The sequence below is a fragment of the Chelonia mydas genome, chromosome 2 (genome assembly GCF_015237465.2).
Source record: "Chelonia mydas isolate rCheMyd1 chromosome 2, rCheMyd1.pri.v2, whole genome shotgun sequence".
In the NCBI taxonomy this organism is placed as follows: domain Eukaryota; kingdom Metazoa; phylum Chordata; order Testudines; family Cheloniidae; genus Chelonia; species Chelonia mydas.
This window is the reverse complement of record NC_057850.1, coordinates 228,388,057-228,415,921: the sequence shown is the minus strand read 5'-3', so window position 1 is coordinate 228,415,921 and position 27,865 is coordinate 228,388,057. Positions and strand designations below refer to the sequence as shown.

The 27,865-nt window shown below is 42.4% G+C and overlaps 1 protein-coding gene across 4 annotated transcripts in view; it reads right to left on the bottom strand.

Moving 5' to 3' along the window:
- The window catches only part of MYO3A (myosin IIIA), a 204,600-nt gene that overhangs the window by 163,252 nt on the left and 13,483 nt on the right, over positions 1-27,865 (bottom strand). For all 4 annotated transcript variants that reach the window (XM_043541353.1, XM_043541354.1, XM_037890867.2 and 1 more), the window contains exon 3: positions 8,061-8,195. In XM_043541353.1, the coding sequence (XP_043397288.1) occupies positions 8,061-8,195 (135 nt within the window). The remainder of the gene's footprint in view (positions 1-8,060; positions 8,196-27,865) is intronic.

Below are 27,865 nucleotides of genomic sequence, written 5' to 3'. Positions count from 1 at the left end.
CGATTCTCCATCACTGGAATTTTTTTAATCAAGATTGGATTTTTTCTAAAAGATATGCTCTGAGTCCACTTTAAATAGAAAGTGGACTCAGAGCTGTCTTGTATTATGCAGGAGGCCAGGCTGGATGATCATCATGGTCGCTTCTAATCTTGGAATCTATGAATGAATCTGAAGCCAAAAAATCTCTTGCAATTTGCTACACTTTGCATTAGTCAACCATTACTCAATAGTTTCTGTTAGACCTGATCTGCACACAGTTTTTGCACTGTTGTAAGTATTTCGATTACGTGTCTGATTATTTTTTTTAACCGTTCTGGTGACTCCTAGTGTGGATTCAATTATACTGATACAATGGTGCCTTACATTGGTATGGCTTACTCCTCTTCCTATACAAGAATAGCTATACCAGTACAAAGCATTTTCACTCTGATATAACTGTGTCCAGACTAGGGGACTTGTACCAGTAAACGCTATACCGGTATAGTTAAAGCAGTACAAGTTTAGTGTTTAGACAAGCCCTTAGTTTATATTTAATTCCTAGGAACTTCGATTTCCCACTTTTAAAAAAAGCTTGCATTATAAAGACAGGCCCACCAAGGACGTAAAATGAATTTAAATATATGTACATTTTTAATTTCTTCTGTGGGATCAGCATGAATTAAATGAATGCCCTTGATGTTAACTTGTAAAGATCAAAGTCAAATAACATAACATAGCATCACTCCAGGCAGGTTTTAAATGAGCAAACTTTGCTGCCAAGTGGATCACAATAATCCTTCATGATAATTCTTCCATAATTCTTTGGAATTATCAGTGTGAGGTTAGCATTTTTAATTAACTTTCAGAGACAATCTGAAGGAAGAATTCAAAGCACACTAATTTGACTGAAGTACTGTAGAACTATAAAGATAAGCCATATATATATATTTGTTTTTCAACATTAAAGGGGGTAGGTGGTGCAAAAATCAATGAAGTTACTCTTCAGAGAAGTAGGCTCAAATCACAAACTGCTCTATGCTTTCGTATGACTGCTGGTCTCTGCTCAAGAATACAACACTGGGACAGAAAAGGTTTGTAAATCAGATCAAATGTGCATTGGCAAGGTTTCAATGAATAGCACCCATTCAGACTATGCTTAGCTAGCTGGTCATAGGGTGACCAGATGTCCCGATTTTATAGGGACAGTTCTGATTTTTGAGTCTTTTTCTTATATAGGCTCCTATTACCCCCCACTCCTGTCCAGATTTTTCACATTTGCTGTCTGGTCACCCTAGCTGGTCAGTGCTATCAATTAATTACTTTTGTTATTTCAGATGTTGTCTGTGCAAGTATGAGTTGGTCATAAAATGGAACTTCTGTTCCATGGGAAATTCTGACATTTCAAAATTTGTTTTCATTCTGATCAGAATGAAAAGTAAAGTTAAAATTCCTGAATTTTAATCCAGAAACATCAAAATGTATATTATGTTTCAACATTATTGAAACAATGTTAGATATTTTATAGTGTTGAACACTTACAGTGTTAAAATTAATGTTATAATAAAGTAAAACAAAATGAAATTAAATGATCAAGTCCAAATGTGACATTTCAGCATTATCAAAATAATAAAGTCATTTTAACAATTCATTTCAACACCTTTTCATCAAAAATGTTGCCAAAATTGACATGTTTCTGCAAAACATTTTGATTTTGACAAAACAGTATTTTCTGATGGAAAGCTGTTCGGCTGTGAATTTTTCAACCAACTCTACTTATTTGTATAGTCAGAAACATCTAACATTAAAAATAGTCAGGTATCATATTTCCTAAATACTGAAAATATACTGATGATGGGTAAAATTTTCAAAAATCCTTACATGATTTAGGAGCTTAAGTCTCATTTGCAAAAGTGATGTAGGCATTTAGGATCCTAAATTACACTGACTCCCAGTGAGATTCAGGCTCCTAAGTGCTACATCAGTTTTGAAAATGGGACTTGGGTGTTTTTCAAAATTTTAACCAACATTCCCAAATTATTAAAATATGTGCCGTCCAGTCTGTTAATCTAATAAAGTAGCTGTAGCAGGACTGTAGCTAAAACAGTTCCATAATCTCCAGGGGTTTTGGGGGGCAGGCAACACAGGAGATGCTTCAGCTGTTGGGCCCTAAGGTTCTAGCACCTGGTGTGTCCCAAACAGTTCTCCCGGACTTCCTTCAACCACTATGCCCAACCTCTGGCTCCTCAGATAACCTGCCTCTGTGATCAATCCCTCACTGACTGCTTTCTAATTGCCTTATAACCTTCCTCTCCTAGCAACCATCACCCTCCCAAACAGGAGGGAAAGAGCTGCAGCAGATTTCCCCTTAGCAAATTTATCACACTGACCTCTGCTGACATGAGGCTGCTAAGCCTGTTGATCGCAGTTATAATAGATTTTTAACAAATGAACAGGCAGATTTCTTCAGAGGGCATCTCCAAATACAAACGACAAAGCTTAGTAAGCTTGGCAGAATCCTCTCAAGTACTGTCCCTCATCATGAGTTTGACTGTTAGATACACTGAGCAGGCACAACTCCCACTGGTGCCAATGCAGGTATTCAGCACCTCTCCGGATTAGGCCAAAGAAGAATATTACTGAGTTTAGGTTCTAGTTTCCTTTTATTCTGCACAGACCTGTTACTCTTACGTCATGTTCACTGTTATGGACTATTTCCATCAGAAATGCCAAACTGGGAAACTGAAATTACAAAAAATGTTATATTTATACTATATAAATGAATCACACGTTGCTTAAAGCTTCTTGCACTATTAGTTTTCCTTTAGCTCTTATATTTTTTAATCTTTATCTTACAGTGTGCTCAGATTTGGAGTGTTGGCAGTTTGAGAGGAATGCTCGGCAATAATTTCATACTTGTCCCGCAAATACTGTCAGATATGCCGTAAGTGTACACAGCATAACACACTGAGAAAAGGGAAAGGGTCACGGAACCCTTTTTTCAACAAATGTGTTCACTTTTGATACATTTTTCTGGGTCAAATTTTTTTTTTATATTGTACCATCACCCAATACCTTCTGGTCTGCTTCTAATTGATTACATCAGCACTGAATGGGGAGGCAAGAGGGCACAATTAATTGCACGCCTTGCTGCTTCATTATATCAACAAGATGCCCTGTCTTGTTTTTTAAGCGGAACCAAATTTTAAATGAACAATATTCCCCATTCTCGCAGCGGCTTGTTTCTGATATGTAAACACTTACAAAGCACTCTGCATCTTCAAAGTGGTTTATGAATGTCAACTAGCTGTTCTGCACGTCATCCTTGGGAAGGAGGGAGGGAGGTACAATGAATATGAATGGAAACCAAACATGACTGAAAATCAGAAATTTCACTTTAACAGAAAAAATAATTGATAAAGGGTACATGGCATAAGCCAGTCACTAACCAAGGGGGTAAAGGAAGAAATTTCCTCTCTGGGAAGGTTATTGCATAGTTGTTCATTCTGCAGTTTCTTGACTCTTCCACTGAAGCATCTGGTTCTGGCGACTGCTGAGACAGAAAACTGGACAAGATGCACTTTTGGTCTGATTTAGTAGGTCAGTTCCTATGTTGCCCAAATTTGGTTCTGACACAATTAGAAGTTTAGGCTGACACTTTCAAAGCAACCAAGAGGATGTGGAGGCCCAAGGCCCATTAATTTTAATGGGACTTTGGCCTCCAAATCTCTAGGCAGTTTTAAAAATCAAAATCTCAGCCTCAGTACTGGCTGAGTCAATCTAATTATAGATGCCATCTAAACTCAGTTTCCAGCTGTGCTGTAGCCAAGTCAGGGAATATATATGTTGTTACCAGGCTCCCCAACTCCATTATAGTTGTAGACAAGTATTTCTTGGTGCTCACCTGCTTTAATGATTTTGACTCAGAGAACAATATCGTCAGCACAGATTGTTAACATCCTGGGTGTTACTTCATGCATCCCCTTTCAGCTAAATGCTCACAGTAAACAACTAATGAACTGAAGGTGTCAGATCTCATTAAAACTAAAGATGCCCCAAAACTGAACCTCCAACCTTCATCCCTTTGAATGTCAGGGAGCTCAGTTTCACTAGGGGCCTGTTTTCTGCTTAAGATTCAGATATGGCCAAAGTTATGCAAGAACAGCCACGCTTTTTGATATTCCAGCCCAAGATGACAGCTGAGATCATGAGATTTTCACCATTCAAGATAGTTGAAATATTGTGAGATCAGATGATTTTTTGATATTTCTACTCTATGGGGCTGAAATCTCATGAAAACACCCGCCAAGTCTAGCACTTTCTAATCTACATTTATAAACTGGCTTGGTTTTGGCCTTGAACCTTAACTTCAGTCCTCAACATTAAACTGATTCTGATCTGAACACCACCTTCTTGTCCTAGTGCTAAGGAAAACTAAAATAACAGAAGTGCAATAAAGAAAAAATTATAATTGCACAGACTTGTGCGGCTATGTCAAACAGTGGCATGGTGGTTAATCATCCCTCCAAAATCAAGCGTTTGTATGTATATTCTTACTTCTTCATTTTTGTGGCAACCTAGCTACACAGGTTCTGTTGGATCCACCTCAGAAAAGGGGCATAGGCCAAATACGTGAGCTTCTGTGTAGATATCTGACTCCCCATATTCAGGGTTTCTTCTGTAGGGGTTTCCCCCTGGTGTTACACTCTCAGTTGAGCCCTCAGAGTGATATTTAAACAGGAACATTTCATTACAATTTCTGTAAGAATCAGAAAACATAGCTCCCAGAGCCCAGTGCTGACGTGTCTCCAAGAACATCAAGACCTCTGCTGGAACCACACACCCTGTTCACCAGATTTGCATATTGTTGACCCTATTACCAGAGTCCAAGTCTTAAAGAGATAAAGCAGTGGAAATGTAGCTATGGCATTCCATCCAGTTCCTAGAAAAATGTCCTTATTGCATATGCAAACAGAAACAGGATCTACCTTCACCCCGACCTAATGTGGTTTGCACACTGCAGTGGGATTGTATTTGGAACCAAACTTTTGGGTCCTCTCTGAACCCAGATTTTCCTCACCCATGGCAACCATTTTTAGTTGATGTCCTGCAGTTTTTTCCTCAGATGATACCTCCTTTTGTCCTGCTCCATTAACTGTTTCTGTGCCAAGATTGTGTGCATAGTGTGAGGACATAGTGTCTGCAAATTTTCACAAGTCAGCCTTGACAGATTTCAGCTGTGGTGTCTGCTTTTGGCATTTGAGCATCCCATCATCCATCTTATCAGTCTAGCTTTTTGTACCATACTCATCGCTGTAGTGCCCAAGTGCTCATCTATAAAAGCTTCTTTGTTGTTCCTCAGCAGCATCCCACTGATATAGCATTTCACCCCCTATGCAAACACACGCATGCACACACTTAAAATAACATCGTCCTCATTTAGGACTAGGCGTTTTTATTCCCACTTAACTGAGAAGAATTTATTCGTGATAAAATCATCTGGGTTATCACAAGGGTGGAAACCATGCCTCTATCTCACTAGCCCTCTAACATTTTCTTATTAATTTGTACTAGTTACAGATTATAATGTTATTATTGTTTTTACTTAGAAGAAGTAGCCTCTGAACTAATCTAGGGGTCTAGCCCCCCTGTTCCCTTCCTCATATGGCATGGAGAAGAGACTGCATCCACAGACCCCAGCTTGGGGCATGAAAGCAGAGAGTATGGTTTTAGCAGTAAGTTCTGCCTTTCCCTGCAGAACTTTCACCTTCATGGAGCTCCTAGGTCTGTTGACTTCCAAGGAGGTTGAGATCAGTTCTCTCAACTGGATTCTTCTCCCTCCTAACCTATCAAGTCCCAGATTTCAAAGCCTGCAGTAACTTGCCTGGTTTCGTCCTCCACTCTATGGAAACTTACCCCCCCGCCCCCCAGTGAGGTGTGTTCCTGGAGGTTGGGCTGGGGGTGGTGTATCAGGGGAGTTCCTGAGAGCACAGGAATGCCCCTTTGCTTCAGAGGTTTGCTCACAGTCTACATGGAGGGGCAGAATCCCTGGATTTTTTCAGGGGAGGGGATGGGAGACAAGCCCCCCTCCATGAAGTTAGATGTAAAAGGAAATGCCGCAAGCACAAACATAGAATTTGCACTAGGTGGGGGGAGCAGTAGGCCTAAATTCTAAGCTAGAAAACCAAATCAGTTTTCCCTGAAGAACATTCCAATATAAACAGAGTTCTCTACATAGAGTTGATTAGACCAGAGAGACAAGGGAGAATGACTAAACACCACATATAAGAATCTATAAAATTTCTTCCTCCTGGACATATTTTCAGTAATAATTAAAACAAACAGAAAGTATCTTCATTTTTATAACTTGTAAGATAACTATGCCAAGCTCAAAAACAAGGTAAAATGGCCATAAAAAGCTACGGACAGAATAAAAGTAAGATAACATTTCAACAAAGGCATCTCTTTCACATTACAATTTTTTTCACCATAAACATTTTTTATTAAAAGTAGGAAAGTTTCAGTAACCAACAGGTACAATTATCTGCTATTTGACATTTAAATTTCCAAGCATATGTAGCTATTTAACTATCCATACAGATATACACAAACATTCAAATTAACTAGATTCCTTGATTTATTTTAGTCTATGTATATTGACAAGTGACTTGCTTTTCACATGTACAATGAGGGTAATGCATCCAAAAGAAGAACATACCATAATATGCAAAGTAAAGTGCATACCTATGCATGCTGTGTTTAAAAAAAAAAAAATCCTGCCAATGCGTCAGTTAGTTTTCAAAATTTAGAAGCAACTCCACAGAAAATAAAAAAAAAAGCTAAATTACTAACTTGACCTAAAACACTTTACACAGACCCTGTCCTACTTTGATTGTTCTACAGCAACGCTATAGGGACCAGAGTTTTCAAAATAGTTCAGGACCGGCGTTTCAAATGCTCAGCAACCACAACTGGGTCTAGATTTTCACCGACTCCTTTTGAAAATCTGGCCAGTCTTTTTGGCCAGTAAGTGGGAGCTGAGCACGTCTGAAAATCTGGCTCTGGTTATGGACATGAGCTTTTTTGAAACGCTGGCCCTCAATTAATACACTGTAATACCACATATTAATTTCTCTCTCTTCATTTACAGGATAAGCCTATAATACTTGTTAGATTTTGTATTGAGGAAATTTTGTATTCCCTAATTTAGCAAGCAAATAATAAAAGAAATATATTTTTCAACCCATCATTACCAAACGCCCATAGAACAACAAGAGCCTAACAAGATAAATGGAGCGTGCTTTGCATAGCCATAAGTGTTCATTTGCATTCCTGGCATCTAAGGTCCAATCCTGCAAATCCTTTCACAGGAAAGTTAATGGGAATTCCATCTGTGAAGAACATGTAGGACTGGCCTTTGTGGACTTTAATGCCATTTTTCAAATGTACTTTTTATGCTTGAGTTTTTATTCATCATAATTAAAGAAGAAAGCATGCAAATTACAGGTCTTAGTTTCCCTTTGTTCAACGTAAACAACTATTGACACCAACAGCAAATTGGATAGTTTTTTTTGTTTTATTGTTATTTTGTTTGTTTTTTATACACACAAACCCTGTGAATTTAATTCGCTTCTACTATATTGTGAAAAGCACATCACATTAACTACTGTTTACTGGTATGCTTAGTCCTAACTCCTTGTTGTTTAAACAAATACTTCTCGATAGAGATTTGTATGCCAATCTTCACCAAAGGAAAAAAGTGTTTAGATTAGAAACTAATTAAGATAGGAGCATTTAATAGCGTACAAATGCTAATAAGAACTTAACTGTAAAGACATAAAATTAATATTAAGGGAATAAATATCCTAGAGGAGCATTCAGGAGCCAGAGAAAAATCAAAGAATGATTTGAGAACACAGGAGGGGATAGTGACAGCATCTATGGACTGAGCAACTATATTGGAGAAAAATGTCAAAACAAATGTGTTGTGTTTGATATAACAGGTTTGCAAGTGAAGTAAGAATGCTGCCAGGAAGAAAACTGCTTTTAAAAATAATAAAATTCAATAATTAGAAATTATCTACCTCAAGAACCAGCCAAAGTTGGTCTCCATTCTTCACATCTTTCTTGTAGTACATTCCATAGAACTTGACTACGTTGGGATGATCAGAGAGAGCTTTCAAAATATTGTACTCGGCTTCAATTTCTTCATCAATATCCTAGTGCAGCATATCACAAAAATAAATAGCAGTCAGCAAACCCAAGGCCATATGAAAATTGACACATAGTGTGCAGTCTATTCAAACTTTGTCTAAAGATAAAACAAAGTCAAATGAAATATTAGTGCATCCTTTACAACACTGTAAAACATATACTCAGTTCTGTTCAGTCACAATACCCTATTTAATATATTTAACTATACAGAATTAAGACTAAAGTCATCTTTAGCTTACACTGTCTTCTGTCAATTTGAGCCCAAGCACATGGTGGCAGAAAGTCCAACAGGAGTATGGGGGAGGAAGAAACTGCCATAGTTCCAGATGGTCACAACATCCTCTAGATAGGAGCCTGCATGAAGCTGGCACAGACCTAAGTGGTGGTGGGGGGCAGTGCTGATTGTAACTTCAGCCAGAAAAACTGCTATTGAGTCCCTGGGAGAACTTGCAGCTTTTCTAGTCTGGTACCACCAGGAGGGAGAACAGACAGTACTCCTAAAACCTGCCCTCCCTTCAGTTGTGAATCCCTTCTCTGGGGCTAAGGGTTGGGTTCTGGAAGGTACAATCTGGATTCACCTCCCTCTCTCTGTGCCAGCAGGTGTGAGTCCAGACCAGTATATTAGCAGCCTTTGCTAAACAAGGCGTTTGCTTAGAAGGAAAAGTTACTAAACTATGACAGCATCAAGGTTGAATGAAATAATTTACTAGACAGATTTGTTGAATCTCACTGACAAATACTGTCTCATTCTTTCCTTGTGCTCCGCCATCTCTCTGTTGGTGTCTACCTGTTGTCTCTTGCCTTAGATTTTTAGATTGTTGCTCTTTGGAGCAGAGTCTTTGTTCTCTGTTTTTACACTGGCTAGCAATATGCAGCTCTAATCCAGGGGTGGCCAACCTGAGCCTGAGAAGGAGCCAGAATTTACCAGGGAACATTGCCAGAGAGCCACAGTAATATGTCAGCAGCCCCCATCTGCTACTCCCCTCCAGCCCCCAGCACCTCCTGCCCACTGACAGTCTCACCAATCAGCACCTCTCACGCTCTCCCCACGCTTCCCACCCACCGCAATCAGCTGCTTTGCAGTGCGCAGGAGGCTCTGGTGGGGAGCGGGGAGGAGCGAAGGCATGGCAAGCTCGGGGGAAGGGGCAGGGGCCTTGGGGGAAGGGGTGGTGTGGTGGCAGGACCTGGGGCAGAGCAGGGGGTTGAGCAGTGAGCACCCCACAGCACATTGGAAAGTTAGCATCTGTTGCTCCAGCCTCGGAGTCAGCGCCTATGCAAGGAGCTGCATATTAACCTCTGAAGAGCTGCACGCGGCTCCGGAGCCACAGGTTGGCCACCCCTGCTCTAATCCATGACCAGGGCTCCAGGGCGCTACTGCAATACAAATAATAATAAAAAAACAATACGTTGATTAAATTCACTGAAAAATTTTTCATACATTTTGAAAACTTACCACCCAGCTAGGGGTAATTTTGCAAATACTGTGCATATCAACATCCAGGTATTACGACAGGCACAGAGAAGGAAAACGACAAATATGCTACTTTCTGTTTAAAGTTCATCTTTCTCGATTTTAATTTCAGTTTCAGTATTCAGCTCTCCCCAAACTCTTATACTCCAAAGAGTACTAAATAATTTAGCTAGCATTCACCAAAGGCACCAGCAGAGTTCACCTCTCTTGATGGTGGGTCCTGAGTGCTCCCTTAATGTGGAATCAGAATTGCCACTGTACTCTGTTCACACCCCTCTCCTTGACAGAGTAAAAATGGGGAGAGGGGAGCCCAAGAAAAATATCATTGTTGTTGAGTCCCCCATCTCTGCAAATGCATGTGGCAAGACCCCACTACTTCTTTTTTGTATCCCACTGAACCTCTTTATACTTTTGAAGGAAGTTTGATACTGTCTGGAGTTTCTGAAACAGTGCACCCAGGGATCCACATACCAGAGCACATGGAAGTTTGCCAGCACCCAAAGAAGGCTGATACTGGGCTCTGCTGCAGTCAAGGTGTGAAGATATTTCATCTGCACTTGGGGACATGGGGATCTCAGCAACAGCCACTCTGGTCACATGTAAAGTACACTTATACTAGTGCACTTCTCCAATTAGTTATGCACGTACTGCTAGTGTGGGTACCCCGTATCTGCACTGTGTCCTCATATGCTGTGCTGGGCATGGGTATACACTGTGCACGAGTGTGTACACATGTTCACATCATCCCTTTTCAGTATGTGACAGTAGCACTACCATTTCTGGGGCAGTATCCCAGAGTCCTGTGCATCACAGGAGACACTCTGGGAACCTCCTTGCTGCATATTGCTGGTACTATATGCTGCCTTCACACATCTGGCAATGGCCGCTCCTGCTCAGCCTCCCTCCTACCCAACTGCATGGAAGACATGGAGCAAGTCCATCAGGATGTGGATCTGCTTCTGCTACTCACAGGACAAATGTCCAAGTGATGCAGTACTGGACACTGCACAGAATCTATCCAGAAATATGTGGGACTCTGAAGCCATATGACCGAGAAGATGAATGAAAATCCACTGGGGTGCCATGGAACAGATGTCTTCAATGCTGTGATTGCAATGGTATGGCCATGGGTGGACCACCGCTTCTGATCCTGGAGAACCAGCGTGGCGTGGTGGGACCACATCATCTTGGAAATCTCGGCTGATGACCCAGTGGCTGCAGAACTTCAGAATGAGGAAGCAAATCTTCAGAGAGTTGTTTGAACTGCTTGCAGCAACCCTCCATTGCCTGAACACTCAATTTCAGAAACCCATTCAGTGCAAAAGCCGGTGGCTATCTCCCTTTGGAGCTGGCAATACCTGACAGCTATGGATCAGAAGTCTGCTGTCGGGAAAGGGGTGGCTGTATAGGTTTCCAAGCTATCTATCCACTGGTAGTTCCAATAACCCAAGTCCATGAAATTACAGCTAGCTTTCAGAGGATTCGGTTTTCCAACTGTGCGAGAGCCATCGATGGAGCACACAGCCCAATACTTTGCTCACTGAAAGGGGAAAGTGAATATGTGAACCAAAAAAGCTTCATTCGCCAAGGCTTAGTGGACTAAAGGGGCTGATTAATGAACATGAACACTCGACACATTGGAAAGCTCCATGAGACCTGGGTGCTCAAGAGATTGGGGTTTACTGTAAGGGTAAAGACGGACTTTATTCCCCAGAAACAATGTGGCTCTGTATGGTGTTATTTTGGGAGACCCCACATACCCGCTCAACTTGGCTCATTAAGCCATATCCTGACATTGCCGGCCCAAGAAAGAGGAAATTCAACCACAGACTGTAAAGTGGTGGCTGAGTATGTGTTTGGGTACCTAAAAGTCTGTTGGTGATGATTGTGGACCCACATGGATGCCAACATGGCAAACATGGTCCTCAGTATAGTGGTATGTTAGCCTTGCACAACATATGTGAAACCAAATGTGAATACTTTTGGACAGAGTGGGCACAAGATCTGGTTATCAAAGCCTTGACAGGCAGCTGGATCCCACCCATTTGTACACTACTCCTGGTTCCCAGCAGCCAAGGGAAATTTGTGATGCTATTTTCTTGCACATCATGAAATATCTAAGAGAGGTTTTGGAAGGCGCTTCACACAACTTCCTATCAATGTTCTCTAAAGCAGTGCAAACAGCACGTAAGAGCTGTTATACATGAATACTCCTATGATTGCTAGTGGTGACTATTTGTTGGGAGTAGGGATGAGGGGTCAGTATTATCTATCTTCATTTTTAACTTTGTTTCGGTTTCCTTTGTTCGTTTTGTTCATTAAATCATTTACAAAGCCAGACATTTACCTAATCTTCACTGGGTTTTCCATGGTGCTTCTGAAAAACATCAGCTGCTTCAGAACTTAGTTCACTGTTGTCATCCCTGTTTGTATATTTAATTAGGAATTAAAAAAAATTTTTTTTTAAGGAGGGATGTGTGATGGTGTGTACCAACCCCACACTCATGAGGTGAGGGGAAATCTTCCGTGTGGGGTGAGGAGGCTGAACACAGGGTCGGGTACAGGGATTGGCTTGGAGTTTTTGTCCCCCGTTGCATGAGCTGGGGGGTTCCACTGCAAGGAGTTTTGGGTACCAGTAGGAGATAATGTGCTAGCTGTCCATCATGCTTCTTCCCATAACAGGTGTATGTATCCTTGATCCACCACCTCACCGACAGCCTGGACAGCAGCTGGAGGAGGAGGAGGAGAAGAAGGTGGTGCTTGTTCCCAGAGAAGTGCAGCAGCAATCATGGCAGGCAGAGACCAGAAGTATTTTGCTACCAGTTGTACTAGGGACTGCATGATCCCATTACCTCCAGGCATGCTCCTACACCCCGTGCTGTCTCCCCAGTTGCAGGAAATGGTTCATGATTGCCTCTTCCTGCCTAAGAGTCCTATCCTTCCGTGGCCTAAAGAAATCAAATTGGCATTGCCTAAAGAAGTCAAGAACAATCAAAATGTCTCCCAGGGTCCTTCTCCTTCACTCTGTTCTCTCTGAGTGCTGCTCCTGCCCTCCCAGAGGAATGAGCTCCCTGGCAGCAGGTAAGCTCCCACCAAATCAAAGACAACGGGTGCATTATGTGACACTATGCCCCATATTCCTCAGAGATATTTTTATGATATGGACTTTGTGGCTGGAGGCAAGCCCAATTCAAAGAGGGAGGAGGGCATAGTGCCTACCAGTGAAAAGACTGTTCTGGCTGTTAGTTGTGAGCCCCACAGCCAAACAGGGGATAGATCCCACCCTAGAGAGCACAGGAGGGTGTCTTAGAGGGGGGGCCCAGAGAAGGACATTGAGAAGGAATTTGGGGGAGTACAGGACTGTCTCCTCACTGATTACAGGGAAGGCTTTGCCCAGAACAGAACAGCTGTTCCAGCATCTGTGCTCCTAGGCACCCAACCTGTGACTCAGGTTTTAAGAGGGAACTGTGTAACTGACCTTCCAGAGGAGAGCAGTCATACAACTGACCTCTTAGAAACAGAGAGAGAGGTGACAGAGGGTACCCCAATCCAGGTCCCACTTTTGCAAAATGTTGTTCCTGATGTACTTGTGAAAACTAACTCTGTCTCTTTAAGACAGGATGAGCGTCCTACTAAAGGCTGGAGTGTCAGTGAAAATGCTAATGACCCACCTGAGAAAGGGGAGGACGATGCATTCTCCCCAGCAGGTAAAATTCGCCCAGCAGATAGGCAAGAGCTGAGAAAAGGGGGTAGGGAAGGTTTCAACACTAGGAGTGAGAATGACAAAATATCCCCAGGGGTTGGGGGGGATTTTTTGCTTGGGCATAGCCCTGGAGATGGAACGCAACTCCATAGGGGGCTGGCCAGTAACATGCAAGGTCCCCTTACACCCTTTCTTCCCCAAAGCCCCAAAGACATACATGAATGAAGAACCTTTACTAAAAGGGGAAGAAAGACCAGTATCTGCACACATACTGTGGTTCAAGAAGAAGTTGCAAAACACAATGAATATTGAACAAACCGGACTGTCTAAACAGAAGGTGTGGTATGATCAACATACCTGGAAACACCTCCATATCACGAAGTTGCTGGTACTGTTGAACCTCATAATATACAGCTTACTGGTTATAACGAAGAATTTGGTACTAATGATAAATCCCTTACAAATGTGTAACATGCATAATTTTTGGAAAAAACTTTTGAACGTGCTAGGAGTGATAACAAGAGAGTCCTATAAGAATACTGCTTCTTAGCCAATACCTGTAAACAGGCTTAGAGCTTGGCACAGCAGAAAAACCTAAACTGCTGTGTGGAAGGGGAAACTGAGGCATGCCGTCTCATGGCATTGATGGTTAAATGCCAAGACACCTACACTTTAAAAGATATTGATATCTGCATTCTGTTAACAATGTTGCACACTAGAATGCTTTCAGGCAACCTGGAAAAAAAAAACCCTCAGAACTTTGCAAAAACACCTATGGATAACACTACAGTGTTTGATAACACTTGGAAGTTGTATAACCAAGACCAAAGGAGGACATTAGGTGCACTTCCCTTGCATTAATCAGTGACTAACCCTCTGGCAGTAATCTAAGGGGGCAGGTGTGATATTACTCCCCATATTCCTCGGATATTTTGTTATGATATGACTACAGCATATCTGAGACAGGTTTTATGCAAGATGGGTCATGTAAGGTATCATTGGAAAGGTTATGAATATGATTATCATATTGTTTGCATGTATCATTTTGTATCTGAAGTTAGGAATATTGTCTGTGCACTTATTACAACCGTGTTTACCCCTGGGGAATGCCCACTGGACAGAATGAAATCAGTCTAGATTGCTGGCTGGAAAGGGCCATTAGGAAAAACAATAGGTTTTTGAAGATGCTAATCTCCCACCTTCCTGGAAAGTCTTCCTGTGGACACTGTAAATAGACTTTGAGTTGTGGCTGCAGGGCCATGTGATCAAGTCACCTGATACTGGACTCCATGATAAATTTTGTACTTTTCCCCTGACCGGGGGTGGGAATCACACTGGAAGACAAAGGATTCCCACCATATGTAAAACCTATTTAAGGCAGGGGATTGACATAATCATGGTTCGTTCTTCACTGAATCCCTGCCCAGGATGACTGCTGTAAACATCTAAGAAACAAAGACAAGGGGCTGTGGGGGGAGAGAAGGACTGAGCCCAGGCTGGAGGGGTGTCTAGCCTGTGAATGAAATATCTGAAGTTTTAAGCTGCAGGCCAGTGCAGCTGGCCTTTAAGAATCTCTGCAATCTGCCTAAAACAACATTTAGGGTGAGAAATTACTACTTGTAACCAGTTTCTTTAGTATCTTAAGCTTAGATTGCGTGTTTGTTTTATTTGCTAAGTAATCAGCTTTGATCTGTTTGCTATCCCTTATAATCACTTAAAATCTATCTTTTGTAGTTAATAAACTTGTTTTTGTTTTCTCTAAAAGCCGTTTGTGGAATTCATAACTGGGGGGGAGGGGCGGGCACGAAGCTGTGCACATCTTCCTCCACATTGAGGGAGGGGGTGAATTCCAATGCGCTTATGCTGTATAGTTCTCTGTGCAGCATAAGATGATACAATTTGGGGGTTACACTCCAGAGGAGGTGTGCAGTTTAGTGCTGGGCAATTCCTTAGCTGAGCTTTCCCATACAGAGCTGATCTCACCATCTGTGTAAAACTGCAGCTGGATGTGTCCCTACGTGTGTGTGCTGGAAGGGAGCTTGACAGCCTGTCACAGCAGCACAGTGTAAAGGGAACCCAGGCTGGTGGGGCAGGTGGGCTCAGTGGTACCCCAATTTTAAGTGGCACCCCAGGGGAACCTGTCACACATTATATTTCATCTCCTCTGAAGGAATCTAGGAAACGCCCCCCCCCCCAACATAACATCTGAGGAGTGCAATGGGTATAGTCCTCTTCTTTCTTGCACAGTGCTACAGCCCATGAGGAAGGAACTATGGTTAACAATGGTAAAAATCTGAGGTATTGTTATTAAAATGTTGCAACTTGTACATCAAAGGGCTGGTTGGGGTGGGGTTTAATTCCTCTCAGGGGGTATCTGACGAGGTTACTTTTTGCTCTTTAAAGGCTGGCCATCATTTGGAGAACGTAGCAGTTTTCAAGATACCCGAATGGAAAAGACAGGTCTTTCTAGTCCTATCAGGGGAGCTGACAATCTATGCCAGAGAGATGTTTCTGCTAATAGTCAGCCCTCTACCCATTGCTCAGTGGAGGGGGCTGGTGAGCTGCAAACATGGACCAAACTGTTGAACCTGAGGAACCAGCTTGAGTTTGTGCTATAGCAAAAAGTTGCTGAATTATGCTTGCAGGACAGGGAGGCAAACAGAGAGAAAATTGACTGTATTCTATACTAGCAGATGGAGTTCTCAGAGAAGAGGAACCAAGACCCACAAGGAATACCCACCCCTTCCCTAATGCTCTTGTATTGCCAGACACTCTGTCCAGTGAACAGCATTGAAAGAGACACAGAAAGAGTCGTACCACAAGCCTATATTGTCTTCTCTGAAGTTTCTGATTAACACTATAAGCCTGCTGCCTCTCTGCTGGAAAAGGACACCGTATTGTGTTTGGGGAACTGCCGGGAGCTGAACCTTCACCCACCCCAACTTTTCCTGCTTCTGCAGCGTGCCTTAGTGCAAGGAGAGGCCAGATATCAGGGACTGGGAATAACAACAAATGTTTGAAATGGTCACAGGGAGAACAGACCACTCAAGCAACCAAACAGTTCCCTTTCCCTTCCTGGACCTAGGCGAGCCTGTACACAAGACAAGAAACCCAGCACAACCAGCTCCCATTCATAAAGGGAAGCAAAGAGTGGGTGGGGGGACAGGGAAGGGTGGTAGTTCTGGGCCTTTTCATAAAAGTTCAAGTCATGAAACAGTTCCTTCCCCATTTCCAAACCAGTCCCCTCCCATTACCACCCTCATCAGCATGACCAGGGACTACTGTTGCCAGAGTGCTTGCCAAGAAATGCATAGACGTGGGGGGACAGAGACTGCTCATTCATAGTCTTTGTTAAAGCTTCCACTAAACGCATTGAAGTGGTTCATGTGATCTCAATGAAATCAATTTACAGCGTGCGTTTCTAGGGGACCATGTCAGGGTGACAGGCTTAAGAAATATTTCACCAGAGCAACAGGGGATATTTCTGAGGAGGGTGGGGGTGTTTTGTAACATACCAGCCTTGGGTTCTGCAGTGTTCCTCAGGCTCCTTGTTGGGGCGGGGGGAGGAGGAGAAAGGAAGTTTCCTCAACCAGATCCGCTGGGTAGAGGTGCAGAATCACATGCTCCTCCTCCTTTGGGGCACCCAGGACTTCCTCCAGGACTTCCTCCGAGGTTGCTGCTGCCTCCTTACCCTACCCTCATTGGTGTCCCATTGTACAATCAGGCCAACAGGAACGAAGGGGGGGGGTCGCAAGTCTCTTCAGTCTCTGTACTTGCAGCGCAGGAGTGTGTGCAGTCGAGCTCATCGTAGCATGGGCATGTGCTGGGTCCCCTCCCAGAGCGACTGTTGGAGTCCTCCACCCTCTGATATAGGAGCCTGAGGTGCTTCAGGTGCTTTGAACAACTTTTATTAACATGATCATTAAACTATTTGTGAGCAGCTGCCATGGTCTGAAGTGCCAGAAAAACACAGATCTATATTGCCTTTACCTTGGACAGAGAGAGTTATTTTTTTATTGCATCCTTCTTGCACCAATGTTGGTGCAAATGGTGTAAACCAGCCTCTCCCCTCTCTCTCCGTCATTAGCTGCTGCTTCCATTGGCTCTGTGTTGAGATTGGCTGTTCTGCCCTCCCTGCTAAGGGTTCTTGAGGGTACTCGAGAGAGACCTTGTCTCCTCACACCAGTTGGCTTCCACTTGACAGCTTCATATTGGAGTCTGTGTGTTGGCATCTGGAATAAATGCCCGAAATATGTCCAAACACTTCCTGGTAGCAGCAACAAACTGCTGGCTGGTGATTTGTCAGATCTCTTAGTTGGTGATAAGGTTTCCCCATTCAGCGCCCAGAATCTTTTGTAGACACATTTTCCAACGGCATCTAGTTTTCGATCATTTTAGTAGCTCTCGCAGCCATACAACAACACTGAGATTATGTTTGAGTTGAAAATTCTCCATTTTACCTACGTTATGGTATATCTTTGATGTCCATACATTGTTGAGTTTAGTAAATGCCTTTCCTATCCTTGATGTCACAAGGTCTCTGCTGGCTAGTATCGTGCTACCGTGCCAAACAACAACTACAGAGTTAGACTATTGCCTGGTTTCACACCATTTTCCAGGTTGAACCATTCTGTTGTCTGGCTGTTCATCATTACAGTGCAGTTTACATCATTGTACATAGCGTCAATGACTTTAACTGGAATTCCATAAGATTGAAGAATAGTATATGTCTATGCATGCTGTCAAATGCCTTTTGAAAAACAACTAAATGAAGTTGATAAGGGGAAGCTGAAGCGTTCTAGACATTCTTCTATGATGGTCCTTAGTGTGAATATCTGATCTACACAGGATCTCTAGGGCCTGAATCCAGCCTGTTTTTCTCCAAGCTTTGCATCCACTGCTCTTTCATTCTTTGTAATATCACAATACAGAAGACTTTCTCTATAATGGCAAGGAGTCACACTACTGTCCAATTGTTACAGTCAGTAAGATCACCCTTTTATGGATATTCTGACAATTTTCCATGGGCCAAGCCGGGGGGGGGGGGGGTTCTCTTTTTTCCAGACTTTATTGAACAGTTCTGCCAGTTTCATTAGGGTGGTAGCGTCAAGTGCTGTTAGCATTTCTGCTGTGATTTGATCATCTCCCACTGCTTTGGTGTTTTTCAGCTTCTTGACTGCAGCCCGTACTTCTGACATCTCTATGAGACAGCTGTTGGTATCAGGTTGATTTGGTTCATGTTTCATTGAATACTAGTACTGAAGTAGGGCTGGGTCTGTTGAGGACTTCTTTGAAATGTTCTGCCCATCTGTTATTCTGTTCTGCTTCAGTTGTAAGCATTTTTCCATCTATACTCTTCATTGGCTGATTTCCTGTTCTGAAGTTTCAATCACTTGGTAAACGACTAACTTCCTATCATAGCAGCAGCTTCAGTTGCTAGGCCTTCAACATATCTCTGTTTTATCTTCCCTTGCTTTTTACCATTTTGTCTGCTTTCTTGTACTTCTCCTTTACTTTTTCACCCAACAGTCAAATGATCTTAGCATGCAGAAGTTTTCTCGACAGTGCTTTTCCTTCCTCGATATGATGCCATGTCTCTTGGCTTATCCAATTCTTGCTGTGTCTAAGGCTATGTCTACACTACACACCTTATCGTGGCGCAGCTATAAGATCTCCCATCTAGCTGCTCTATGCTGGCGGGAGAGAGCTCTCCCGCTGGCATAATTAAACCACCCTGAATGAGCGGCAGTAGCTACATCAGCAGAAGAGCGTCTCCTGCCAACATAGTGCTGTCCACACTGGTGCTTCTGTTGGTGAAACTTATGTCGGTCAGGGGTGTGTTTTTTTCACACCCTGATCAACAAAAGTGCTAATGTAGACAAAGCCTAAATCTGTGTTGATATCGAGCAGTGACTGCTGCAACTTGTAACATGTTGCATCTGAGCACTGCCCATTTTCATATAGGTCCATTTCTTCTGCCTCTGGCAGTGACTATATATCTGTTTCTTAGTTCAAGCTGGAATTTCTCACAGTACTCTTTTGTGCTCAGTTCTGTAGTGTTGACTTTCTTTGCCACATTTTGTTTAATGCTGATCTTTTCCCCTTTTAATTTCAATTTGGCAAGACAAAGATTGTGATCATTGCTGACATCTGCTGCTTGATATGCCCTTGCCTCTTGGACAGATGACCAGTATCTCGAGCTGATGCAGATCGATCATGTTTATTTACAAATGTCTCTAGGAGGGAACAGGGTGTGATAGTTATAGTAACTTCCTTCAATATCCTGCACAAACCTCACTTAATTACATTTAACTATTTTAGGAGTTCATTGTATTAAAAATGCAAATCTTTAGATTATTGTGAGAATGTATGGAACTTCTTTAAAAGGAAGGCAGGATGAATGCAACCACTGAGAAGCACTGTGAGCTCCAAAAGACTATGTTGAACAACAAGGCAGAGACCAATTATCTTTTGGGACAATGTGCATGAAGTGGAATCCCTAAGACGTACTTAGGAGGAGGAGCCTGCAAATTCTGACCTATGGATTCAGCCTTTGAAGCTTCAACCCGAGCTTTCGTCTGCTGATCACCTGCAAACACGTCAAAGACAAACTGTATAAAGGGTTAACTACGGGTTTGTCTACACTTGAAATTCTACAGCAGCACAGCTGCACTGCTGGAGCTGCACTACTTCAGCACAGACGCTACCTACATTGATGGAAGTGGTTCTCCCATTTTGAAGAGGTAATCCACCTCCCCGAGAGGCGGTAGCTAGGTGGATGGAAGAATACACTGGGGATTAGGTCAGGTTAACTATGTTGCTCAGGGGTGTGCATTTTTCACACCCCGGGTGATTTAGTTAAGACGACTTAATTTTTGAGCATAGACCAGGCCTGATTTACTCATGAGAGTTCTAGTTTGGAACAAAACGAGTGATGAACTGGTAACCACGAGATGACCCCAGGGTAGGGTTTGAAGGATTGTTCGCTGGCCAGAGACAGGATGTGTGAGATTCTGGTAAGCTTATTAGCATGCATGTAGGTTCTTTTATTGTTTTAATACGTTTTCTCTGTAACGTTTTTACCTTAAGAATAAATGGGCTTGCTTAGGAAGAGCTGTGTGGTAGCTTAACTGGGGGCATTACTCTGTTTACCCATCTCCAAGGAGAAAAGTAAAGCAGGTTGGCCTAGGCAGCCTGACTTTGCTGGGGACACCACAGTTAGGCAGGGAGCTGTGCAGCCTGGAAATACCCTGGTCAGAAGGGAGAGAGATGCAGGTTTCCTCCTAGGAGAGGTGACGGCTGAGGAGACAGGAGCCCAAAGTGAGTGCTCTTGCTGAACCACAGAGGGGGAATGCAGGTGTGGTTGCCCTGATCTGTGACACAGGATGCTTGCCAGAACTAGGTCGGACACCAAGCAGAATTCAATGAGTCTTTTGCCATTTTGGTTAATGATTCCCAGCCCATGCTTCCCGATTGCTCGTTCCATTCCCTGGTCATGACACCCTACTTTGGGCTTAAAGTTGCTCATCACAAGGAGTAAATAGTGTTTTGGTATTTTACCACTCACATGTTGGAGGCAATTATAGAACTTCTTTTTATCCTCATCACTACGTTCTTTTGTCAGAGCATAGCCCTATACGACTGACATCTTTAGGCATCTGTTTTGCAACGTGACATAGAAGATGCATTGGTTGATAAGTGATTTTTTCCAAGGAACCTATCAACTGGGAACCTGTCATTATGAGTGCTACTCCTTCTGAGTGTACATCGTCACTACAACTTGAATAGATGAGATGTTTTCCTCTCTTTCTTGAAGTGCTTCTTACTCACACCAGTTGGGCTGCTTTCATTGTTACCTAAGATTTTGAGTCCATATTTGGCCATCTCCCTGATGATCTGTGAGATCTTGGAATATGAGAACAAATGTTTCAAACATCAAATAACCCCCTGCTTGCAATTTGATGTGGCTGCTTGTCCCAAGCCTGTATAAAGTGGGGAGGGTTGAGCACAAAGCTAACGCCCTAACTTGTTCTTTAAAACAAAGAACCCTTCCCTCCCCATCCCGAAATCTTCAGAACCAGTCTACCATTCCGGCAAAAATGGCCTCTCAGCAGAGAATACTACTGACCCCTCATGCTGCCTGGAGGTTCCTGGTGAAACCCAGTCTCTGGAAGGGAGGACTCCAAAAAGTTTGATGTTGGCAGCAAGAAAACACATCAGAGTTGGTTACTGGAACATGAGAACTGAGAAAGTACTTCCTACCAATCTCTGTCTGGCCAAGACCAGCACCTAGGTCAGCTGCCTAATGCTGAATCCAGACAAAATGGAAGTGATATTGGTGAAAGAAGAAATGCTTTGAAGTTCCAACATCTATTTTCACCATACCCTCTATTCAAAGATAGGTGGCAAATTTTGGGCAGATAAGTGATCTTCTCAATACATTGGCTACCCATCAAATACGGGGTCAAATTCAATGTGTCATTGCTCAGGCTGTGAGTTTGTCACGGAGGTCACAGAAAGTCATGGATTCCGTGACTTTCTGTGACCTCCAGGACTTCTGCAGAGGCCGGTGCACCTGGCTCAGGGGCAGCTCAGGAAGCACCTGCGCCAGTCGCACCGGTCACTGCTGGAGCAGTCTTGGACCACCGCGGCCCCCCGCAGCAGCAGCAGAGTGTGGGTGTGGGAGGGGGTTGGGGAACAGGAGGGCATGAGGCGGGCTCGCTTACCTTGGGGGGCTCCCCGGAGTCGGTGACATCCCCCTCGCTCAGTTCCTAGGCAGAGGCATGACCAGGCAGCTCTGCGTGCTGCCTCCGCTTGCAGGCACCGCCCCCACAGCTCCCATTGGCAACAGTTTCTGACCAATGGGAGCTGCGAAGCTGGTACTCTGGGTGGAGGCAGCATGCACAGCTGCCTGGCCATGCCTCCGCCTAGGAGCTGAGCGAGGGGGATGTCACCGCTACTGGGGAGCCCCCCAGGTATGCGCTGCCCAAAGCCCGCCTCACCCCATCCTGTGCCCCAATTTCCTGCCCCCTCCCACATCCAAACTCTGTAGCTGCTGATGGGGAGGCATGCCTGCTGGCCCCGCCAAACCCCCTCCCCAGCACCAGTGGGGGTCCCGGGCAACACCGCCACCCGTGCCTTCTCCAATACCAGCAGGGGTCCAGGGCTGCAGGCTACCGCCCTTCCCCAGCATCCATGGTGCCCCCAGGCTGCCCTCCGCCCCCATAAGTTTTAGTCAGGGATATATAGTAAAAGTCACGGACAGGTCCTGGGCTGTGAATTTTTGTTTACTGTCCATGACTTGTCTGTGACTTTTACTAAAAATACCTGTGACTAAAATGTAGCCTTAGTCATTGTTAAACTTAGGCCAGACCCAGTAGGACCTTGAACATACCTCAGAGAGCCTCTTTCTGTGTGATGACAACCTCCCATGAAATCTTATGTTCCAAGGGAACTATGAAGTTTTTAATTTTAAGGATGATGCTTATGGAATGGGAGAAAGGTTCTCTTAGGCATAGGACCACCCAGGCTTTGGATCCCATTACTGGAAGAGGCAAGAATCACCACAAATCTCCTGGCCTTCCAAATGCAAAAGTGAAAGTCACTTCTTCAAATTAGTGTTCCCACAGACACACCTCAAAATAAGAACTCAGCAGAGAAGGAAGAGGAGAGGGGGAAAAAAAGAGATTAGGGTAAAAAAGGAGGAGAAGAGGGACTGAGTGTATCTGCTAGAAGAAAGGAATAAATTAAAAAGCAAAAAAAGTCAAAAGCCACAACAGATACACTATAGCCGTGGCTGCCTCAGGGAAAGAGAGGAAAATTGGACCACTGTCCTACTGTGATTTAATAGAGGTTATTGTCTCCTGAGGGGCACTCAGATATTATGTGATTTGTTCCATTATAACAAGAAATATGAGAGAGAGAGAGAGAGAGAGAGAGAGAATGAATAGAACATTCACTCCATCTATAACAGAAAGGACATCTTCCTCTTCATTTTATGGGGTGGAAGATGAATATATTAACTGGATCTATTTGGTTATGTTTATCTTAATAAAACATTGCACAAAACCCAAACTGCTCATAAAAGGTCAAATTTCCCCCTAAGCAATAAAAGGGCGCCTTTTAATAATAATTGACATTAAGATTTTTAGCCAAATTATCCATCAAGTTTACTGGACTTTATAATCAAGAGAATGAGGAGTTTGTATAGTTTGGACATGAAAATGGCTCTCAAATTATTATTATTTCACATATAAATATTCTCCTTCCTTTTCCACTTTTACACATTTTTAACTGTTATTCAGCAAGGAGCATTCAAAAGCTCTTAAGGATTAAAGAGAAAATTCTCAGTCTCAAATCTCCCAAGATCATGTAATTTATGGTAATTATTGAACAATATTTGAAATGTTTATTCTTATGTAGTCATGATTTTCACCCATCCAAGTTTGTCTCTCAAATTTAGCAATTGCGTAGCGTCTCTCCAAAGGCAAAAATGTAAAACTGAAAGAAGGGAACCCAGAAAATGCCTTTTTTCCCCATCACAATGGCTCCCTCTGCAGCTATTAATAAATCCTTCGGTTTAAACTGCAGAAAGAAGTCTAGTTCATTCCATACACCCTACTTACAATATTCATGGTTACACATTAGGGTGAAGTGACTCACAGGTATAGCAGATAATGCCCACATAATGTAAATATAACAAATAACATTGTAAGGATGAAGAAGTAGAGCAAGTCCATCCATAAATTAAGTGATTCAGCGTTATTATTCTACTACATTTCTTGCTGTCCAGTTACTGCTGACCACCTAATGGATCACTTATTTATCCACTTAGTGAAGTGTCTGTTTCTGGGCCAGTGGACAGTTTCCTGGGTTTGGACAGAAAATTTGGTTTTTGATGAAATGAAGATTTTTGGAAAAAGGATCTGCTTTTTCTCGACAATTTTTGATTGTTTGTTGGAAAACCAAATATTTTCATTTTTGGCTGAAAATTTTTGAGTTTCCAGTTGAAACTTTTTAGTCCTAGGCAGTTTAGGATGAAAACAAAGAGAAACAAAATAATAATTTTCTTCTACAAAAAGCTGAAGTGACATTTTTTCCACTGAAAATTGACGAAAGAGCAAAGTAATTATTTTTGCCTAAATGTTCTGTAAAAAAATAAAATGAGTAATCATTTTCTGACCAGTTCTGTCCTTGTCGCCTCTTACTCATTCCAGCTCCTTCAGACTCTCCCCTCTTCCTCTGCTCCAATTCTTCCTCCCCCTGACATCAGCTTTATTTCTTCTCTCTCTCTCATCTCCACCCTCCTTCCTTTCCTTCCCCTTTGCAAATTGGAGTGTGATTTTCTGACATCAATGCTATATTGCTTCCCTGCCTCCTTCAATAATCCAGTTAATGCCAAACATTCATGCATTCTTGTGAAACAGACTGGTGCAAAAAATGTTTTCTGCTATCTAGGCATTCAGCTGAGCATGGATCACAAGAGAGCCCTGATTATTCAGAGTCTGCAGTAAAATTGAAGGACCCTGTTCACAGCTTATGCCCAAATAAATTTGTTAGTCTCTAAGGTGCCACAAGGACTCCTCATTGTTTTTGCTGATACAGACTAAAACGGCTACCCCTCTGAAACCAGAAAACAGTAAGATGCTGTAAGATGTTTTGATGCATTTAAATTCATTTCATTAAGATTGTAATCTCTTGGCTGTGAATTATTTTTGCTTTTAAAATGCAACAAGATGATGAATGAAGAACGGGCCCCATTTCTGGTGTGGAAAACACATGTGAAAAACAGAAAGACTAACAAGGACCAGAATGAAGATAAATTTAATACCAAGTTTACAACGTTAATACATTTCATAGGTTTCAAGGCCAGAAGGAACCATCACGATCACAGGCACTGGCTTTTTCCTTTGCCCGGGGTGCTCAACCCCCGCTCTGCCCCAGGCTCCACCCCCACTCCACCCCTTTCCCCAAAGCCCCACTCCCACCCCACCTCTTTCCACCCAGTTCCACCCCCTCCCCAAAGCACACCTTGTCCCCACTCCCTCCCAGCGCCTCCTTCATGCCACGGAACAGCTGATCGTGGAAGGCAAGAGGCGCTGGGAGGGATGGAGAGGAGTTGATCAGTGGGGCCGCTAACAGCGGAGGGGGGGGGAGGGAGCTAAGCACCTGCTAATTTTTTTCCAAAATAAGTCGGCCCTATGATTACGATAATCTAATCTGACATTCTGTATAGCACAAGCCATTTGAAAGGGACGAGTAGGAATGTCTCGTTGTCTACATTTTGTGGTCTATTACCCATTGCAAGCATATCCAAACAGAAAGGCCCTTGGCACCTGTGTAGCTCAACTGAAGTCAATGGGGTTCCTTAAAAGCACAAAGGTCTGCCCACTTGGATCTATTTGCAACAGAAGGACCCGTGGTTACTAACAAGAATGGTCCTGTTGAGTTCTCTTCTCCTCTTTCAAATCTCTCCTCAGAAGACACTACTTCCATAAGGTCTATTAACTACTAATCCATCATCCAAAGAATTTCATTTATTTATGAAGAAATATGCTATGCTATACGGTGAATCTACCTCCTGGTCATCTGGTGCTGTGTGTGTAAGGATTGCTGCCTTTGTCTTTTTAAATGGTAATTCATCAAGGAAATGGAAGACTTGGTCCTTATGTTTTGTTAAGCACAGAACATATTTAGAATGATAAATATTTATTGGTTCAGCATTTCCATTTTAGAAGAGTAATTTATTGCATATAATCTAGATAAGCACACTCAAACATGCATTCTATTGTCTTGGAAGGGAATGGCTGATTTATTTGACATTAAGAGACTTTCTCATAGCTAGTACGTAAAAAAGTAAAAGGGACTAATGGTGAAACTATATAATTATAAGACAGTTGGGATTCTGCAACTTCAGATGTGCAACCCATGAGGGAATTTAGAACTTTTTCTAGAAGAAAAATAAAAGAAAAAAGTGTTTGATCGATACCCAAGAGAATTCAATGCTGAAACTAATTCTAAATTAGAATTAACAAAGTTCATATCTGTGACTGATTGATTACATCTGGTCAATTAAACAGGCAAGTGTCATTCCCAAGAACACAAAACATAAGAAAAATACTAGGACTATCGATTAATCGCAGTTAACTCACACGATTAACTAAAAAAATTAATTGCGATTAATTGCAGTTTTAATCACATTGTTAAACAATAGAATATCAATTGAAATTTATTAAATATTTGTTGATGTTTTTCTACATTTTCAAATATATTGATTTAAATTACAACACAGAATACAAAGTGTACAGTGCTCACTTTATATTATTTTGATTACAAATATTTGCACTGTAAAAACAATAAACAAATCGTATTTTTCAATTCACCTCATACAATACCGTAATGCAATCTCTTTATCGTTAAAATGCAACTTACAAATGTACATTTTTTTTGTTACACAACTGCACTCAAAAACAGAACAATGTAAAACTTTAGAGCCTGCAAGTCCACTCAGTCCTACTTCTTGTTCAGCCAATTGCTAAGAGAAACAAGTTTGTTTACATTTACAGGATATAAATTCTTATTTACAATGTCACCTGAAAGTGAGAACAGGCATTTGCATGGAACTTCTGAAGCTGGCAATGCAAGATATTTATGTGCCAGATATGCTAAACATTCATATGCCCCTACATACTTCAGCCATCATTCCAGAGAGGACATGCTTCCATGCTGATGACGCTCGTTAAAAAATAATGCGTTAATTAAATTTGTGACTGAACTCCTTGGGGGAGAACAGTCTGTCTCCTGCTCTGTTTTACCCACTTTCTGCCATATATTTCATATTATAGCAATCTCGGATGATGACCCAGCACATGTTGTTCGTTTTAAGAACACTTTCACTGCAGATTTGACAAAACACAAAGAAGATACCAATTTGAGATTTCTAAAGATAGCTACAGCACTCAACCCAAGGTTTAAGAATCTGAAGTGCCTTCCAAAATCTGAGAGGAACGAGGTGTGGAACATGCTTTCAGAAGTCTTAAAAGAGCAACACTCCGATGTGGAAACTACAGAACCCGAACCACCAAAAAAGAAAATCAACCTTCTGCTGGTGGCATCTGATTCAGATTATGAAAGTGAATATGCTTCAGTCTGCACTGCTTTGGATTCAGAGTAGCAGCCGTGTTAGTCTGTATTTGCAAAAAGAAAAAGGAGTACTTGTGGCACCTTAGAGACTAACAAATTTATTTGAGCATCCGATGAAGTGAGCTGTAGCTCACAAAAGCTTATGCTCAAATAAATTTGTTAGTCTCTAAGGTGCCACAAGTACTCCTTTTCTTTTTGTTTTGGATTGTTATCGAGCAGAACCCATCATCGGCACGGACGCACATCCTTTGGAATGGTGGTTGAAGCATCAAGGGACATATGAATCTTTAACGCATCTGGCACGTAAATATCTTGCGACGCCAGCTACAACAGTGCCATGTGAACACCTGTTCTCACTT